The following is an 18,669-nucleotide window of genomic DNA, read 5'->3' as shown; positions in this document are numbered from 1 at the left end:
TCAGCCTCAATGCTGTACCCTAGAAAATTATGAGAAGGGAATGATTTGGGGAACAAGTGATAAGATGGGATACCAGTACCATAAAAGAATAGCACATCTGCAAGGATGTGGAGGATGGTCTGAAAGTTCACTTATGGAGTTACTCGTCGTCTTCCTCAGGGTCGCTGATCTCTTCATAAATCACCAGCTGCTTTCTCTCACGCAGTCTGTGGGTCCAGGCATGTTTCCCCCTTTTGGGTCCTATGATGGGGAAGAGTTGGAAAATGAGGGTTGGGTAGATTGGAGAGTGTTAGGCTCTGTTTTCTCAAAAGAAGGAGATGCCTCCCCCCCTCCCAAGTGCTTCAGACCTTCTTTATCCAGTTTTTCACATTCCCTTGTTTAGAGAGGCTGAGACCTTAAATCCACACCAATACAGGACAAATGCAAATTAAAATTTTAGCTTCTGGCTCCTTCCATTGTCAGGTTAAGTTCCCAACCTCTTCACTTACGGGAACATTCACCAATACCTCCTTTCATTCAGTATGTATTTGTTAAGGGCACACAGGCATACCTTATTTTATTGCACTTCATTTTTATAGTGCTTCACAGATACTGCAATTTGGGGGGGAATTCTCACCAATTTTATACTTTTCCATTATTAATATATCTGTTATAGTGATCGGTCATTATTGAGCTTTGATATTATTATTGCAATTGCTTTGTTGTTCTTTAGTCTTTTAAAATAATTTTTGTTTTTTTATGTTAGTGGGTACACAGTAGGTGTATATACCTATGGGGTACGTAAGATGTTTTGATACATGCATGCAATGCGTAATAATCACATCGTGGAAAATAGGGTATCCATCCCCTCAAACATTTATCCTTGTGTTACAAACAATTCACTTACACTCTTTTAGTTTTTTTAAATGTGTGATTAAGTTATTATTGACTATAAACATCCTGTTGTATGTAATTGTTTTGGGGGTACCATGAACTGCACCTATAGAAGAGGACAAACTTAATCGATTAATGTTGTTTGTGTTCTGACTGCTCCACTGATGAGCTCTTCCTCATCTCTCCTCCTTTTCTTGGGCTTCCCTGTTTCCTGAGACACAGCAACACTGAAATTAGGATGATTAAGAACCCTGCAATGGCTGCTAAGTGTTCAAATGAAAGGAAGAGTTGCAAGTTTCTCACTTTAAATCAGAAGCTAGAAATAGCTAAGCTTAGTGAGGAAGCATGCTGAAAGCCAAGATAGGCTGAAAGCTCGGACTCTTGCATCAAACAGCCAAGTTGTGCATGCAAAAGAAAAGTTCATGAAGGAAATAATACTATATAATGCAAAGGAAAAGTTCTTGAAGGAAATAATAATACTAATACTCCAGTGAACACACGAATAAGAAAGCAAAACTGCCTTACTGCTCAAATAGAGAAAGTTTGAGTGGTCAGGATAAAACATGAAACCAGCCACAACATTCCCTTAAGCCAAAGTCTAATTCAGAGCAACACCCAAACTCTCTTCAAGTCCATGAAAGCTGAGAGAGGTGAAGAAGCTGCAGGAGAAAGATGTGAAGCTAGCAGAGGTTGGTTCATGAGGTTTAAGGAAAGAAGCTGTCTCTATAACATTAAACTGCAAGGTGAAGCAGCAAACCCTGATGGAGAAGCTGCAGCAAGTTATCTGGAAGATCTAGCTAAGATCACTGAAGAAGGTGGCTACACGAAACAACAGATTTTCAATGTAGATAAAATAGCCTTCTATTGGAAGGAGATGCCATCTAGGACTTTCATAGCTAGAGAGAATTGACTCCAACTTTGAAAGAAGTTCTACTGTGGGTAAAATGCTATCCAATAGGATCACATACTACAGAGAAATCCTTCATGAAAGGGAGAGCTAATCGATGTGGCAAATTTCATTGTTGCGTTCTTTTAAGAAACGGCCACAGCTACTCCAATCTTCAGCAACCACCACCTTGATCAGCCAGCAGCCATCAACACCGAGGCAAGACCCTCCACCAGCAAAAAGAGTGTGACTCACTGAAGGCTCAGAAGATTGTTAACATTTTTTATCGATGAATTATTTTGAAATAAAGGTATGTACATTTTCAGACATAATGCTAATGCACACTTAGTAGACTGCAGTATAGTGTAAACGTAATGTTTTTATGCACTGCAAAACAAACAAACAAAAATGTGTGTGACTCACTTTATTGTAGTGGTCTGGAACTGAACCTGCAATATCTCTGAAGTACACCTGTATTGGGTAACAGGCATTGAGCTGAGTAAGATATGATCCCAGGTTATCACAAATAGAATTGCTTGAGCACCTTTCATGTCATCAGGTCTTCTAGGTTAAATTTAATGTCTACAAACAATTTATGAACTATGATTATTTATTTCCATCTTATGGACTAGGAACCTGGAGCTGAGGAAATTTGGAAGACTTGCCCCAAGTCACCTGGTTTTTTCTATGGATGACAACTCAAATCTGTGTCTCTGAAAGTCATGTCTAACATGTCATCTGAAGCTGGGCGAGCTCCTCAGCCCAGCCTGGACCCAGGCTTGTCTGGGATCCATGCCACACACCCAGTCCACACACCTGAACATAGCCAGGGAAGCCAGAGGGATTGTTCCCGAATTCTTTCCTCTTACCAGATGTCTTGTTAATCTTCTCAGAGGTACTTGTATTTCCTGGGGGGCACAGCTGTTTCCCATCATTCTGTGGGCCAGATGCCTCTGACACTCCCTTCAAATCATTTCCTTCCTCTGCTGGCTTCTTGGGCATGATTTTTATAATGTGAAGGTCACAAATAAACAGTATCAATGACATTTCTATAGTGCTTTAGAGCTTACAAAGGGTCTTCACATGCATTAGCTTATTGAATGTTCTCAACAAGACTGGGAGAGTTACACAGGCCTAAATTAGGAGAAACCTGGCAGGTTAGAAGGGAAAGGAATGGCCTAAATGAATGGGCTTTCCAGGGCTAGAATGCTTATCTTCACACTCCTTTAAGACTCACATTCTTGCAAACAGCAAAAATCTCCATTTAATTGAGAGTTTGGTATACAGAAGACTTGGAGAATAGCACTCTAAGAATTCACAAGGTCTAGAAAAGGAAGAGCTTCTATAAAATACAAGGGATCCCATATAAGCTTGTAGACAACTGCTGGGAGAGTAAATGTAAAAACAGAGAGGCGATAAAACACTGCTGGGAAAAATGGTGTGGGGAGATGAATACAGGGACAGGAGAGGTAAAGAAATGGTTTGCTGAAATTAATCTAGGCAGCAAAGAAAGCAGTACCAGATCTGGCATACCACCCTACCGAGGCACCAACATTGAATGTGGAATTCAGTGAGGTGGTACCATACCAATTCTGGTTGCACTGGGATGTGTCACTGACCAACAATCTTAAGCTACTTTTTTTTCCTTTTTTTTTTTTTGACACAGAGTCTTGCTCTGTTGCCAGGCTTGAGTACAGTGGCACAATCTCAGCTCACTGTAACCTCCGTCTCCCAGGTTCAACTATTCTCCTGCCTCAGTCCCCAGAGTATCTGGGACTACAGGCAGGCTCTAACACGCACCGCTGAGTTTTCTATTTTTAGTAGAGACGAGGTTTCACTATGTTGGGCAGGATGGTCTCGATCTCTTCACCTCGTGATCCACCTGCCTCAGCCTCCCAAAGTGCTGGGATTACAGTCGTGAGACACCGCGCCCGGCCCTTAAGCTACTTTTTATTCAGCTTCCTCCCTTATGAAATAGTCAACAATACATGTAAAGTAGGCTAAGGGAAAGTGCTCTCTGAGCTTGCAAACACTGTTTAAATGTAGTAATAATAAAAAAACTAATACTTTTCATGATCCTTCTTTGAATTTGGTCTCCACACTGTCAACCCAACTCCCAGATCCCTTTACCCTCCAAACCAGAGTTGGATCTGCAGTTGTGGGATCCCTCATTCAGGGGCCTTCGAGGGATCCCCTGGGCTGGGGTGGGGGCTTCCCGGATGCCCCTGGTGCACACAAGGCCATCAAGGAGCTCACAGTAGGGAGGGGCCAACAGTCAAACCGATTCCTAAGCCATGTGAGTGGCCCCCGTAACAGAGCAGAGGTCAGCTGGTCCTTCCTGTTGCAAGAGTGGGTGTCTCAATGGAAGCACCAGCAGGCCCTATGGGGTGAAGCCCTAGTGAGCAACATCTGAACTTCATAAACAAATGCAAACGTGAATGAGCTTTAAATGGCTCGGAGCTCTGGATTAGACTACCACTGCCACTGCACCTCAGGAAAATTCTTTAACATCTCTGTATCCCGATAGTCTCATTTTATTATTATGTTGCTGATAACTATGATCTAAAACATGAACTATGATTCTTTGCTTCCATTTCATGGACCAGGAATCTGGATCTCAGAGAAGTTAGATTTGCGCCAAGTTACATGGCTTTTATATGGGTGACAATTGAAGTGTGTGGCTCGATAGTATTCGGAGATAGTAATAGAAACATCGTCATAGAGGTCTTCTTTTTTTTTTTTAATGATGAAAAGGTCTTTAATGAGGTTTGAAATACAGTTAGAATATTACAGATAGAAAATCAATTTGAAAAATGCTGTCAGCTTAGGATTAAATAAATTAACCCATGTGAACTGCTTAAAATAGTATCTGGCATCACTATGAAAACAAAAGAAGTATTAAGGATCACAACTGTTAGTATTATCAAGCCGTTGGTGCTACATAAGTTGTTGTGATAGACATGGGGAGAAGGAGGCAGTGAGGGCATTTTTGATATTCTCCCACTCTTACCAGTGTTCGCATCCATGGAGGGACAAAGGTTCTCTGGTCCTTTAGATTTGAGACATACTCACCTTCGGGAAGATTCTCTGGAGCCTGCCGAAAGTCATCTGAGGACGTTCAACTGAAAGAGAATACATCAGAATTTTTCCTTGTTGGTAAACATTTCCAAACTCTAGAGAGACTTCTGTCGCATGAGGGCATTCTGCAGCAGAGGTTATGAGTCCACTCACTGTTGAGGAGTTATTTGAGATTTGCTTCTGAATTATGTTTAGTCATGGTCGGTGCATTTATCTGTGGCTTCAATTCAGAATTTTCCGTCTTGTGGTTTATCACACGGGGACTAAACCCCATCACAGTCTCACCTTATTCCATTACATATCTTTTACTTTTTCCCAAATAATTAAATTGATTGGTTAGGAATCTGAACTGTATCCACTCAAGATGTGCAACATCATTGTACAGTTCAAATGGGTGAATCTTATGGTATGTGAATTAAGCTGTTAAATGTGTGATGAACCATGGATGATTTGGTCCAGTGGCTCTGAAATATTTTCAGTGTAAAGACACTCCTTTAACGTCAAAAACTTGGCAGATACTCAAGCACTGGCTTTTCAGATCTCTTATAGTGATTGTGGGAGATTGTAGAATCTGGCCTGTTTAGTTGGCGAGTAATAGGTCTATTGGAGACGGTTTGGACATTCTGACCTTGTCTTATAATTATGCTGTCAGAGTAGAAGAGCAAGTAAACACATATGTCCCCTTTATATTCCTGAAATGCTCAAAGATCTCTACACAAAACTTGTCTTTTTTTCACCCTATATTATCTCTGCTCACTGAGAAGTGGGAAAGCTCTCTGTGTGTTGGATAAGGGATCACTCTTTCAAACTCTCTTCCAAGGTCATCACGGAGAATTGGGGTTGTTGGGGAATGTGAGGACTATTTGGTTTTGATAAAATACAGAGAAACGGCGATCTTTATTACATAATGTGTTCATCACCCTCACTCCTAGGATACTTATCCAATACCTACATGTTGTTAATGAAACAAACTCTGGAAGTTTTTGGCGGATCTGCAGTTTTAACATTTTCTTTTTTTTTTTCACTTTTAACATTTTCTTAAATGTCCTTTGATTCATTAACAGTGCTTAGGAAGAACAACATGTCATTTAAAAAAGAAATATTTCAAAAACATAGAAAATTATGGGGAACAAAATTGAGTACAGTCGGGTCTCAACATTACCCCCACAGTTATCTTAGATCTGATTTATTTATTCAGAATATTAGCAATAGTATAAACAGTCCAGGAGTGGTAGGTCATGCCTGTAATCCCAGCACTTTGGGAGGCTGAGGCGAGTGGATCACCTGAGGTCAGGTAGTTTGAGGCTAGACTGGCCAACATGGTGAAACCCTGTCTCTACCAAAAATACAAAAATTACCTGGGTGTGGGGGCGAGCACCTGTAATCCCAGCTACTCTGGAGGCTGAGGCAGGAGAATCACTTGAACCTGGGAGGTGCAAGTTGCAGTGAGTTCAGATTTTGCTATTGCACTCCAGGCTGGGTGACAAGAGAGAAATTCCGTCTCAAAAAAAATAACAATAACAAAAAACACAAAACATACTATCAACAAGTTACAGCTGAAGCTGTCTGTGCAACACTCAGTAGTCCCTGCCCTCCCTCCCTCCTCCACTTAGAGTCAGTCACCTTAATTTGATGGTTTTTTATTCACATTCATGTTTGTATACATTTATCATTTACTTATTATCCATAAAAATATATTTTCTTGTTTTGCATGTTTTAGAATTTTATGTGATTGGCCTCTGTAGTTAACTTTCTGCATGCAATTTTTTTTTCACTCAGCCCCGATGTGTATGAGGGAACAAATGCCTGAGGATCTTTCCCAGGTAGCTGAGCTGAAAAGCAATTGGGCTTGGGGAGACCCTTTCCAGCCCCTTCCAATGTACTCGCCCTGATTCCTGAGGTTTCGATCATTATCAAAATCATTCCCTTGGAAGTCTGCAGCTCTTTTACTACACATGAAAGGTGGGAGGGTGACCTTGAAACCTAGAAAGAAGCAAAATGTTTATTTCTTAAGAGACAAGCTTAGGCCCGGCATGGTGGCTCATGTCTGTAGTACCAGCCCTTTGGGAGGCTGAGGCTGGAGGATTGCTTGAGGCGAGGCGCTCAACACTAGCCTGGGCAACATAGAGAGACCCACATATCTACAAAATATAAAATAAAATTAGTTGGGCATAGTGGCACGTGCCTGTAGCCTCAGCTACTCCATAGGCTGGGCAGGAGGATTGCTAGAGCCCAGGAGTTTGAGGCTGCCGCGAGCTATGATTGCACTACTGCACTCTAGCCTAGGTGACAGAGTGAGACTCTAACAAAAAAAAAAAAAAAAAAAAGGAGAGAGAGAGAGAGACAAGTCAAGAGAAGGAAGGGAGGGTGTGCGTGTTGGGTGGGGGGAGGGTGCCGGGATGCCACAGAGACAGTTGGGCTCACCAGAAAAGACGCCTAAGGGAGAGAAACGTGCAGGATCCAGGTATGAGCTCCACTGTGGCCAGTCCCTGCCCTCAGCCCTGACAGGATACAGAAGAGCAGAACACCCAGAAGCTGCCTTGTGATTTTTCCCTGCACAAAAGGAAAATGTGGGGTACTTTCTGCAGCCTAAGAAGTAGCCAAAGCAGGAAAAGGGATGCTCATGTGTCCCTAGACTTGTCTGTACCTAGAACTTTCTGTTACCTAGTTTAGTCATGACCTCATAGTTTATCTTCATAAACACATAGATTATTTTCTCCAAAGATTTCATCTTTTCCCGCTCTTTCTTAGAGAAGTATTTGGCAATATCATCGAAGGCCTGGAAAAAAAAAAAAGGAATTCTGGCAGTGACTCAGCTAGACATGTCTGCCATTCAGCTGGAGCTGCTTCCTGTGTGCCGGATCTGGGAAGTGGGGATGATAGTCCGTCCTGGCTGATGCCATGGCTAACTGACAGAACATGAGGACCTTCCCTAGCTTCTCCCCTGCCACACAGTAGGGCTTTAATGCTGCGGGAGGCTTGAAGGGAGATTAATATAGTGAGGTAGAGTTTTTTTCGTGACGAGGGCTCGTTGGATAGGTGGCGCTGGCTTGCTATGATTATGAGAGGTAGAAGTCAGGTTGTTAGTATTAGAAGGGGGGTCGTTAGGGGGTCGGAGGAGAAGAGTAGGGAGTAGCTAGATAGATTGTTGTTGGTTTGATTGAAAAATAGTAGAGGGATTGAGCTGATAATTAGGCTGTGGGTGGTTGTGTTAATTCAGATTCTGTGGTTTTTAGAGAATCATGTTAGTGGTAATAGTAACTGGCTCTCTTCCCACCTTCCAGAATGGAGGGGGAGTCACCAAATGAAGTGCAAGATCAGAGACTTGTCTCCAGGGATGCTAGGTGATGACAGAGTGAGGGTGGGAGGCTCCCAAGGGTCCAGATCTCCCCTGAGACCCTGCTCCTTGTCACCAGTATCTCTTTCCTCCCCTCCTCAGAAACCTGGTCACCCCACACTGTCCCCTGGGCCACTACTCTGCCGCCTCCAGGTCACCTCACCTTTCGTATCTTCTCTGATATTTGACATCATCCCTGGGTCTCCTCACAAAGGCGTCGTCTCCGTTCATGGCACTGGGAGCAGTCTGACCTGCAAGAGAAACAGCCTGAGTCTTTCCAGCCTCAGGACCTTTGGTGCTCTGGGCGGGGTGGTGCGTGCCTGTAGTCCTGGGGCCGAGGCGAGAGGATCGCTTGAGCCCAGGAGGAATGATTTGAGTGAGCTTTTTTTTTTTTTTTTTTGAGACAGGGTCTCGCTCTGTTGCCCAGGCTGTGTTGCAGTGGCACCATCGTGGCTCACTGCAACCTCCGCCTCCCAGGTTCAAGTGATCCACCACCTGTGGCCTCCAAAGTTCTGGGATTACAAGCGTGAGCCACCATGCCCAGCCCAAATTTCTTAAGTTACAACAGAGTTCCTGGGAAAAATCCCATACCTGAAAAAGTTAGAAACTGACAGGAAGGATTTGAGATGGCGGCCTGCCTCACATAAATACATTATTAAAATTAGATAAGAAATGCACCACAGGGGAGGGGAGGGGTAGGAAGAATGGAAAGAGAAAATCAGCACATGCTTACCCTGATTTTGGAAGAAACAGAAGAGCAAATCAGAACGTGCGTACTCTGAACTTAAAGTAGCCAATCCAAGGGGATGCTTTTGGTGGGAAAATCAGAGTCTCCGCCGCCCCCCCCGCCCCACCTTTGAGAAGGTTCTGTCCCTGGAGCCCAGACTGATAGATGCCACATCAGCTTCACTTGTTCCGCCTACTGTTCTGACTTCTAATTGACCAGATGGACTTCACTAACTGCCCTGATTGGTCCATCATCCTTGGGCAGTGACATTGCAGAATATTGTCGCCTCCTCCAGCCACACTTTGTGCCACAAAGTGGGTGGTCCTCAGGCACCATCAGGGGATTATGAACTCTCTGAAGACCATCCCTGGATCTTGGGTTAAACATCTGGATTCTAGTCTGAACCGTGGGAAGAAAAAATAGTCGATCTGTGATTTTTCTATTTGAAAGACACAATGTTTTCCAAACTAGCACATTTGCGAAGGTTTGCTGTACTTAGTCATGGAGTTCATTCTTTAGTGGCTTCTACATCTGTTGGAACTAAAAAAAAACAGTCCAAGGCCCTCCAACCTCTGATTGCATTTTTGGAAGGGAATCTAAGTATGGTGCGCACAATTACCATCCTTTACCTGTAGCCCTGGAGAGAGGAAAATGTATTTACTTATGGGATGTGATTGTGGTATGGGTTACATCTGCCTTGGCCAATCCTCCCGCCTCGTTCTCGGGACTACAGGCATGCACCACCCTGCCCAGGTTGTGTTTTGTTTTGTTTTAGTTGAAACCGGGTTTCTCTATGTTGGCCAGGCTGGCCTGAACCTCCTGGGCTCAAGGAATCCTCCCGCCTCCTCAGCCTGGGGACTACAGGCGTGCACCATCCTGCCCACGGTTTTTTTTTTGTTTTTTTTTTTTCAGTAGAAACCGGGTTTTGCTATGCTGCACAGACTGGCCTCAACCTCCTGGGCTCAAGCAATGCTTCCGCCTTGGCCTCAGGACTACAGGCGTGTGCCATTCTGCCCTGAAAATTTTTTTTGGGAGAGACAGGCTTTCACTATGTTGACCAGGCTGGTATCGACCTTCTGGGCTCAAGCAATCCTCCCACCTCAGCCTGGGAACTACAGGGGTGAGCCACCCCACCCACACTATTTTTTGTCGTTCTTGTTGTTAGTAGAAATGGGGTTTCACTATGTTGGCCAGGCTGGCCTTGACCTCCTGGGTTCAAGCAATCCTCCTGCCTCGGCCTTGGGACCACTGGCACACACCACCCAGCCCCTACTAATATTTTTAATTTTTCTAGTAGAGACAGTTTTCTCTATGTTGTCCAGGCTAGTCTCCACCTCCTGGGCTCAAGTGATCCTCCTGCCTCGGCCTCGGGACTGCAGGCCTGCACCACCCTGCCTTTTGCTATGTTTCCCAGGCTGGTCTCGACCTCCTGGGTTCACTCAATGATTTGAACCCGGGAAGGGGAGGTTGCATTGAGCTGAGATCCCACCACTGAACTCCAGCCTGGGCGACAGAGAAAAACTGTTGAAAAGAAAAGGAAGGGAAGGGAGAAGGGATGGGAGAAGGGATGGGAGAAGGGAAGGAAGAAGGGAAGGGAAAGGAGAAGGGAAGGGAAGGGAAGGGAGAAGGGAAGCGAAAGGAGAAGGGAAAGGAAGGGAAGGGAGAACGGAAGGGAAGAAGGAAGGGAAGAAAGGGAAGGGAAGATTGGAAGGGAAGACAGGAAGGGAAGATGGGAAGGGAAGAAGGGAAGAGAAGAAGGAAGGGAAGGGAAGGAAAGGAAAGGGAAGGAAAGGGAAGAAGGAAGGGAAGGGAAGAAGGAAGGGAGGGAGGGAGGAAGGAAGGAAGGAAGGAAGGAAGGAAAGAAAGAAAGAAATAAAGAAAGAAAGAAAGAAAGAAAGAAAGAAAGACAGACCAGCTGAATCTCCATAAGAACAGTAAGCTTTGTGGTATTTTAACTTACCCTCGTCCCACCTTGTGATCCCAGCTTGGTTCTGTTTATTGTTGATGAAATACAGACAGGAGTGGCCAGAACTGGTAGATGGCTAGCTGTTGATCATGAAAATGTTAGGCCTGATATAGTGCTCCTTGGAAAGGCCCTTTCTGGGGGCTGATACTCTGTGTCTGTGGTGCTGTGGAATGATAACATAATGCTGACCATTAAGCCAGGGGAACATGGGTCCACATACGGTGGCAATCCACTAGGCTGCCAAGTGGCCATCGCAGCCCTTGAAGTTTTAGAAGAAGAAAACCTTGCTGAAAATGCAGAAAAAATGGGTATTCTCTTGAGAAATGAACCCATGAAGCTACCTTCTGATGTTGTAACTGCTGTAAGAAGAAAAGAATTATTTTATTTATGTATTTATTTACTTAAGTCACAGGTTCACTCTGGTTGCCCAGGCTGGATTGCAATGGCGCAATCTTGGCTCACTGCAACCTCCGCCTCCTGGGTTCAAGTGATTCTCCTGCCTCAGCCTCCTGAGTAGCTAGGATTACAGGCATGCACCACTGTGCCCAGCTAACTTTTGTATTTTTAGTAGAGACGGGGTTTCATCATGTTGGCCAGGCCGGTCTTGAACTGCTGACCTCAGGTGATCCACCCACCTTGGCCTCCCAAAGTGTTGGGATTACAGGTGTGAGTGAGCCACCACGCCCGGCGTGGAAAAGAATTATTAAACACTATTGTTATTAAAGAAACCAAAGATTGTGATGCTTGGAAAGACTTCGAGATAATGGACTTCTGGCCAAGCCAACCCATGGCGACATCATCAGGTTTCACCTCCGCTGGTGGTCAAGGAGGATGAGATTCCAGGGTCAATTGTTATCATTAACAACACCATCTTGTCTTTCTGAGGGTAGCAGCTGTTTTCAGTGGTCGCTGGGAGCTGGCTGGAGACAGGTGGTCCTGTAAAAGCTCTGCTCTTAATGTGGGCACATTCCACTCCCATGTGTCTTCAAAACCTTTTTGTGGAATATGTGTTTTTTGCAGTTGATACATACTAGAACAACATTTATCAACCTGCCCTTTGCTTTGTAACGTAAGTAAGAGAATTTAATGGCGTCTATATTCAATGAATGTTTTGATGTGCATGTGTACTTTCTAAGGTAAAATGCATCTATGTATACGGACAGCCTTTAAATCACATCCTTCAGTATAATTTATATATGTTTTTATAATTTCCATGCTAGTATAAATGTTTTGTATTCGAAAATGTTATCTCTGGGGTATTACATAAATGGCTTCACCTTATAAAGTCAAATCATTGTTATCATTGAATTTTAGGAAGGATGAATGGTTAAGCATGTATAAAATACTAATATTAAGTAAACTTCATGTTGGCTAACACTAGGATGTATTCTATGGATGTCATTATTTTCAATTAAGAATTAGTGTTTAACATTCCTAAATTGCTTTGAGTGCTTGATTAAAATTTGTAGAAAAATGTTTATTTTTTATTTTTATTTTTATTTTTTTTTTGAGATGGAGTCTCCTCTGTCGCCCAGGCTGGAGTGCAGGGGGGTGGTCTCGGCGCACTGCAAGCTCCACCTCCTGGTTTCATGCATTCTCCTGCCTCAGCCTCCTGAGTAGCTGGGACTACAGGCGCCCGCCACCATGCCCAGCTAATTTTTTGTATTTTTAGTAGAGACGGGGTTTCACCATGGTCTTGATCTCCTGACCTCATGATCCACCCGCCTCGGCCTCCCAAAGTGCTGTGATTACAGGCATGAGCCACCGCACCTGGCTGAAAAATGTTTATTTTTATTATTTCTTTAAATTTTAAATAAAGCTTATATTTCAGAAAAAAAAAAAAAAAAGATACAGGCCATGGCCAGGTGTGGTGGTTCACACCTGTAATCCCAGCACTTTGGGAGCCCGAGGTGGGTGGATCTCTTGAGGTCAGGAGTTTGAGACCAGCCTGGCTAACATGGAGAAACCCTGTCTCTACTAAAAATACAAAACTTACCAGGCATGGTGGCACGCACCTGTAATCCCAGCTATATGGGAGGCTGAGACAGGAGAATGGCTTGAACCAGGGAGACAGAGGTTGCAGTGAGCCGAGATCGTGTCACTGCCCTCCAGCCTAGGTGACATAGTGAAAATCCCTCTCGGTGGGCGGGGGGGAGGGGAAGGTACAGAACATTTCCATCACCAAAGTGCTATCCCTTGTGCTACTCATTTTTAGTAATACCCACTATCCTCCCATCCACCATCCCTAACCCCTGGCAACTACTAATCTTCTTCATTTCTACAATTTTGTCTTTTCTACAATGCTGTACAAATGAAATCTTATAGTATATAACATTTTACGGGCTTATTTCACTCAGCATAATTCCATGGAGATTCATCCAAGATATTAATATTTTTGTATCAATAGTTCATTGTTGTTGTTTTTGTTGTTGAGACGGAGTCTCACTCTGCTGCCCAGGCTGGAGTGCAGTGGTGCGATCTCGGCTCACTGCAACCTCTGCCTCCCAGGTTCAAGAGATTTTACTGCCTCAGCCTCCCGAGTAGCTGTGACTACAGGCGCGTGCCACCACGACCGGGTAATTTTTTTTTTTTTTTTTTGAGACAGAGTCTTGCTCTGTGGCCCAGGCTGGAGTGCAGTGGCGCCATCACTGCTCACTGCAAGCTCCGTCTCCTGGGTTCACGCCATTCTCCTGCCTCAGTCTTCTGAGTAGCTGGGACTACAGGCACCCGCCACCACTCCCGGCTAATTTTTTGTATTTTTTAGTAGAGATGGGGTTTCACAGTGTTAGCCAGGATGGTCTCGATCTTCTGACTGTGTGATCTGCCTGCCTCAGCCTCCCAAAGTGCTGGGATTACATGTGTGAGCCACTGCACCTGGCCAATTGTTCATTTTTATTACTGAGTAGTATTCCATAGGATGGATGTCCCACAGTTCAACCATTCGCTTATTGTAGGACATATTGATTATTTCCAGCTTTTGGCTATTACAAGTAAAGCTGCTATGAACAATCGTGTACAAGTTTCTGGATGGGCATACATTTTAACTTCTCTGAAGTGTAATTGTTGAATTGTATGGTCATTGCATGTTTAGTTTTATAAGAAACTACCAAACTGCTTTTACCTTCCCAGCAGCACTTAATGAGGTGTCCAGTTTCTCTGCATCCTTGTCACCATTTGGTGTTGTCACTATGTCTTTTAATTTAGATATTTTAACAAGTGTGTAGTGATACCTCATCATGTTCTTAATTTGCGTCTAATGAAGCAAATGAGTGTTGAACATCTTTTCATGTGCTTATTTGCTTATTTCCTCTTCAATGAAATGTATGTTCATATCTTTTCATAATTTTCTAATTGGATTATTTGGGTTTTTTTTTACCGTTGAGAAGTTATTATTATTATTATTATTGTTATTATTATTTTTAAGAAAGAGTCTCTCTCTGTTACCCAGGCTGGAGTGCAGTGGCATGATCTTGGCTCACTCCAACCTCTGCCTTCCAGGTTCAAGCGATTCTTGTGCCTCAGCCTCCCGCAGAGCTGGGATTACAGGCACGCATCATCATGCCTGTCTAATTTTTGTATTTTTAGTAGAGGTGGGTTTTTGCTATGTTGCTTAGGCTGGTCTCAAATTCCTGGCCTCAAGGGATCTGCCTTCCATCCACCTCGACCTTTCAAAGTGCTCGGATTACACAACTGAGCCACCACGCCCAGCCTACGGTTGAGTTTTGAGAGTACTATACATATCCATTATATATTCTGGATGTGAGTCCTTTCTTGGATATGTGGTTTGCAAACATTTTCTCCCAGTCCACACTTTGTTTTTTCATCCTTTTAACGGGGTTTCTTGCAGAGCAAAACTTTTAAATTGGATGAAATCTAATTTACTTTTTTTCCTTATGGATTATGCTTTTTGAACTGTTCACTATGCCCTAGATCTCAGACGTTTCTCCTATGTTTTCTTGTAAAAGCTTTTTTTTTAGTTTTATATTTCAGATTTAAATATATGATCCACTTGAGTTACTTTTTTGTATAAAGTTATGAAGATTAGATCTTTTTTTTTTTTTTTTTAAGCCTATGGATATGCAATTGCTCCAGCACTATTTGTTAAGCAGACAATCCTTCCTTCTTTTGGTCTCTTTGTAAAAAATCAGTGTGGGGCTATTTCTGGGTTCTCTATTTTGTTCCAGTGATCTATGTGTCTATTCTTCTCCCAATACTATACAGTCTTGATTCCTGTAGCTATATAAGAAGAATTGAAATATGAAAGAGCCATTCCTCCCACCTTATTCTTCTTTTTCAAAAATTGTCTTAGCTATATAAATTTTTTTTGATATGGAGTCTCACTTGTGTCACCCAAGCTGGAGGGCAGTGGGGTGATCTTGGCTCACTGCAACCTCCGCCTCCCTGGTTCAAGCGATTCTCCTGTCTCAGCTTCCCGAATAGCTGGGATTACAGGCGTGCACCTCCACACCCGGCTAATTTTTATATTTTTAGTAAAGACGGGGTTTCACCATGTTGGCAAGGCTGGTCTCAAACTCCTGACTTCAACAAGTGATCCTCCCATCTCGGCCTCCCAAAGTGCTGGGATTACAGGCATGAGCCACCGTGTCCAGCCAAGTGTTGTCTTAGCTATTGACAATTTGTTACAGCAACAATAAAAAATGAATACATATAGAAACAGATTAGTGAAAAAAAAAGAAAGTCAAGAAACAGACTAAGTTATGTGTAAAATTCAGCATGCATTTCTAAACACTGGGCAAAAGATGAGTTGTATAATAAATGATTGCTTGACAAGTGTCTATCCATTTGAAAAAATAAAGATTAAAATACTTACTTTAAACCACATAAAATAATAAATTCTAAAAATTCACTGACTTAAATGTGAAAACGTGAAGTCATAAAGAACTAGATGAAAATTTAGGAAAATATTACAGTGTAAGACATCTTGAGTTGGCATAGGCACTTCCTGACATCACACCAAGGCTATGAACAGTGAATCTGACATACTTAAAGATGTAAAACTTAAAGTATCATCTAAGTCAAAAGACACCATAAACAACTGTGTAAAAAGGCAAATTTTGGAGAAAATGGTGAAGCATCTGCAGTAAAAGTAATCATCTCTAATATACAACAAAGCTTTTGCATATCATAAGAGAAATTGGAACAACCCAATGAAAAAATTTAGGCACAGCACTACTTCACCGTATAGTAGAAAAGGATTACGAAAGAGAAAGTATGGAAGTAAAATAATAAAGGAAACGGAGAATAGATCCCAGAAGTTTCACTGTTCATCCAATAGAAGTTCCAGACTTACAGAATAGAAAGACTAGGCCGGGCACAGTGGCTCACGCCTGTAATCCCAGCACTTCGGGAGGCCGAGGCAGGCAGATTACCTGAGGTCAGGAGTTCGAGACCAGCCTGTCCAACATGGCAAAACCCTGTTTCTACTAAAAATACAAACATTAGCCCGGTGTGGTGGTGGGCATCTGAAATCCCAGCTACTTGGGAGGCTGAGGCAAGAGAATCAATTGAACCTGGGAAGCGGAGGTTGCAGTGAGCTGAGGTCTTGCCACTGCACTACACCCTGGGTGACAGAGCAAAACTATGTCACAAAAATGAAAAAAAAAAGAATATTAAGACTGGGGAGAAGGCAGTACTTGAAGAAATAATGTTCTAGAATTTTCTGAACTGAACAAAGACACTTTGGGAGGCCGAAATGGGCGGATCACTTGAGGTCAGGAGTTTGAGACCAGCCTGGTTAATATGGCGAAACCCCGTCTCTACTAAAAATACAAAAATTAGCCGGTGTGGTGACAGGTACCTGAAATTCCAGCTACTTGGGAAGCTGAGACAGGAGAATCACTTGAACCAGGGAGGCAGAGATAGCAATGAGCCGAGATTACCCCACTGCCCTCCAGCTTGGGCGACAAAAGTGAGACTCCTTCTCAAAAAATGTATATGTAGCTAAGACAATTTTTGAAAAAGAAGAATAAGGTGGGAGGAATGGCTCTACCATATTTCAATACTTCTTATATAGCTACAGGAATCAAGACTGTGTAGTACTGGGAGAAGAATAGACACATAGATCACTGGAACAAAATAGAGAACATAGAAATAGCCCCACACTGATTTTTCCAAAGAGACAAAAATAAGGAAGGATCGTCTGCTTAACAAATAGTGCTGGAGCAGTTGCATATCCATAGACAAAAAAAGACAACAACAACAAAAAACAACGACAACAACAAAACCTAATCTTCACATATATATACATATATATATGTATATATATATATAAAACTCAAGTGGATCATAGATTTAAATCTAAAATATAACACTAAAAAACCTTTTACAAGAAAGCGTAGGAGAAACATCTGAGATCTAGGCATAGTGAATGGTTCAAAAAACATAATCCATAAGGAAAAAAATAAATTAGATTTCATCCAATTTAAAACTTTTGCTCTGTAGAAACCGTGTTAAAAGGATGAAAACACAGGGTGTAAACTGGGAGAAAATGTTTGCAAAACACATATCCAAGAAAGGACTCACATCCAGAATATATAACGGATATGTATAGTACTCTCAAAACTCAACAGTATGCCAGGAGTGGTGGCTTACGCTTGTAATCCCAGCACTTTGAGAGGTCGAGGTGGACGGAGGGTAGATCCCTTGAGGCCAGGAATTCAAGACCAGCCTGGGCAACATGGCAAAACCCATCTCTACTAAACATACAAAAATTAGACAGGCGTGATGGTTCCCACCTGTAATCCCAGCTACATGGGAGGCTGAGGCACAAGAATCGCTTGAATCTGGGAGGCAGAGGTTGGAGTGAGCCAAGATCATGCCACTGTATTCCAGCCTCGGTAACAGAGTGAGACTCTGTCTCAAAAACAAAACAAAACAATGGTAAAAACAAACAAACAAACAAATAATTCAATTATAAAATTATGAAAATATATGAACATAAATTTCACTGAAGAGGAAATAAGCAAATAAGCACATGAAAGGCTGTTCAACACTTATTTGCTTCACTAGATGCAAATTAAGACCACGATGAGGCATCACTACACACTTATTACAACAGCTAAAATAAAAGACATAGTGACCATACGAAATGCTGGAAACGATGCAGAGAAACTGGACATCTAGTAAAATGCTACTGGGAAGGTAAAATCTTACAGCCACTTTGGAAAGCAGTTTGGTAGTTTCTTATAAAACTAAACATGCAGTGACCATACAATTCATCAATTACACTTCAGAGAAATTAAAATGTATGCCCATCCAGAAACTTGTACATAATTGTTCATAGCAGCTTTACTTGTAATAGCCAAATAGGCGGATATAATCAATATGTCCTACAATAGGTGAATGGTCAAACTGTGGTACATCCATACCATGGAATACTACTCGGTAATAAAAATGAACCATTGGCCATGCACAGTGGCTCACACTTGTAATCCTGGTATTTTGGGAAGCCGAGGCAGGCAGATCATGAAGTCAGGAGGCAAGTAGATCATGAGGTCAGGAGTTTGAGACCAGCCTGGCTAATATGGTGAAACCCTGTCTCTACTAATAATACAAAAATTAACTGGGTGTGGTGGCGTGCACCTGTAGTCCCAGCTACTTGGGAGGTTGAGGCACGAGAATCGCTTAAATCCGGCAGGCAGAGGTTGCAGTGAGCCAAAACCGCGCCACTGTGCTCCAGCCTGGGTGACATAGTGAGACTCCATCTCAACAACAACAACAACAAAAATATGAACTATTGATACACAAATATTAATAGCCTGGATGAATCTCCAGGGAATTAT

General features: G+C 42.7%; 1 protein-coding gene and 1 pseudogene across 2 annotated transcripts; one reads left to right on the top strand and one right to left on the bottom strand.

Moving 5' to 3' along the window:
* Positions 1-139: 139 nt before the first annotated feature.
* Positions 140-8,405, bottom strand: LOC100449492 (protein SSX4). Of its 2 annotated transcripts, XM_024240806.1 has the most exons (8): positions 8,364-8,405; positions 8,100-8,104; positions 7,502-7,638; positions 6,725-6,820; positions 4,828-4,881; positions 4,689-4,696; positions 2,629-2,752; positions 140-240 (listed from the first exon to the last, which is right to left on the bottom strand). In XM_024240806.1, the coding sequence occupies exons 1-8, from the start codon at positions 8,403-8,405 to the stop codon at positions 140-142; spliced, it is 567 nt and encodes a 188-aa protein (XP_024096574.1). The 2 variants fall into 2 exon arrangements, with proteins under 2 accessions (XP_024096574.1, XP_024096575.1); XM_024240807.1 differs by lacking the exons at positions 4,689-4,696; positions 8,100-8,104 and adding an exon at positions 8,236-8,245 and having other exon boundaries at positions 2,629-2,768; positions 4,836-4,881; positions 7,502-7,616; positions 8,347-8,405.
* Positions 8,406-8,878: 473 nt separating this feature from the next.
* LOC112130728 (ornithine aminotransferase, mitochondrial-like) lies at positions 8,879-11,751 on the top strand (annotated as a pseudogene).
* Positions 11,752-18,669: the final 6,918 nt, after the last annotated feature.

The sequence above is a fragment of the Pongo abelii genome, chromosome X (genome assembly GCF_028885655.2).
Source record: "Pongo abelii isolate AG06213 chromosome X, NHGRI_mPonAbe1-v2.0_pri, whole genome shotgun sequence".
In the NCBI taxonomy this organism is placed as follows: domain Eukaryota; kingdom Metazoa; phylum Chordata; class Mammalia; order Primates; family Hominidae; genus Pongo; species Pongo abelii.
This window is presented reverse-complemented; position numbering and strand designations above follow the sequence as displayed.

Excerpts from the sequence above, each read along its gene's own strand:
- LOC100449492 (XM_024240807.1), bottom strand. The coding sequence starts at position 8,405 with ATGAACGGAGACGACGCCTTTGTGAGGAGACCCAGGGATGATGTCAAA. Across the intron at positions 6,821-7,501 it reads TGAGGTCATGACTAAACTAG|GTTTCAAGGTCACCCTCCCA; the intron begins GTAACAGAAAGT and ends GCTTCTTTCTAG. Across the intron at positions 4,882-6,724 it reads TCGAAACCTCAGGAATCAGG|TTGAACGTCCTCAGATGACT; the intron begins GCGAGTACATTG and ends ATTCTCTTTCAG.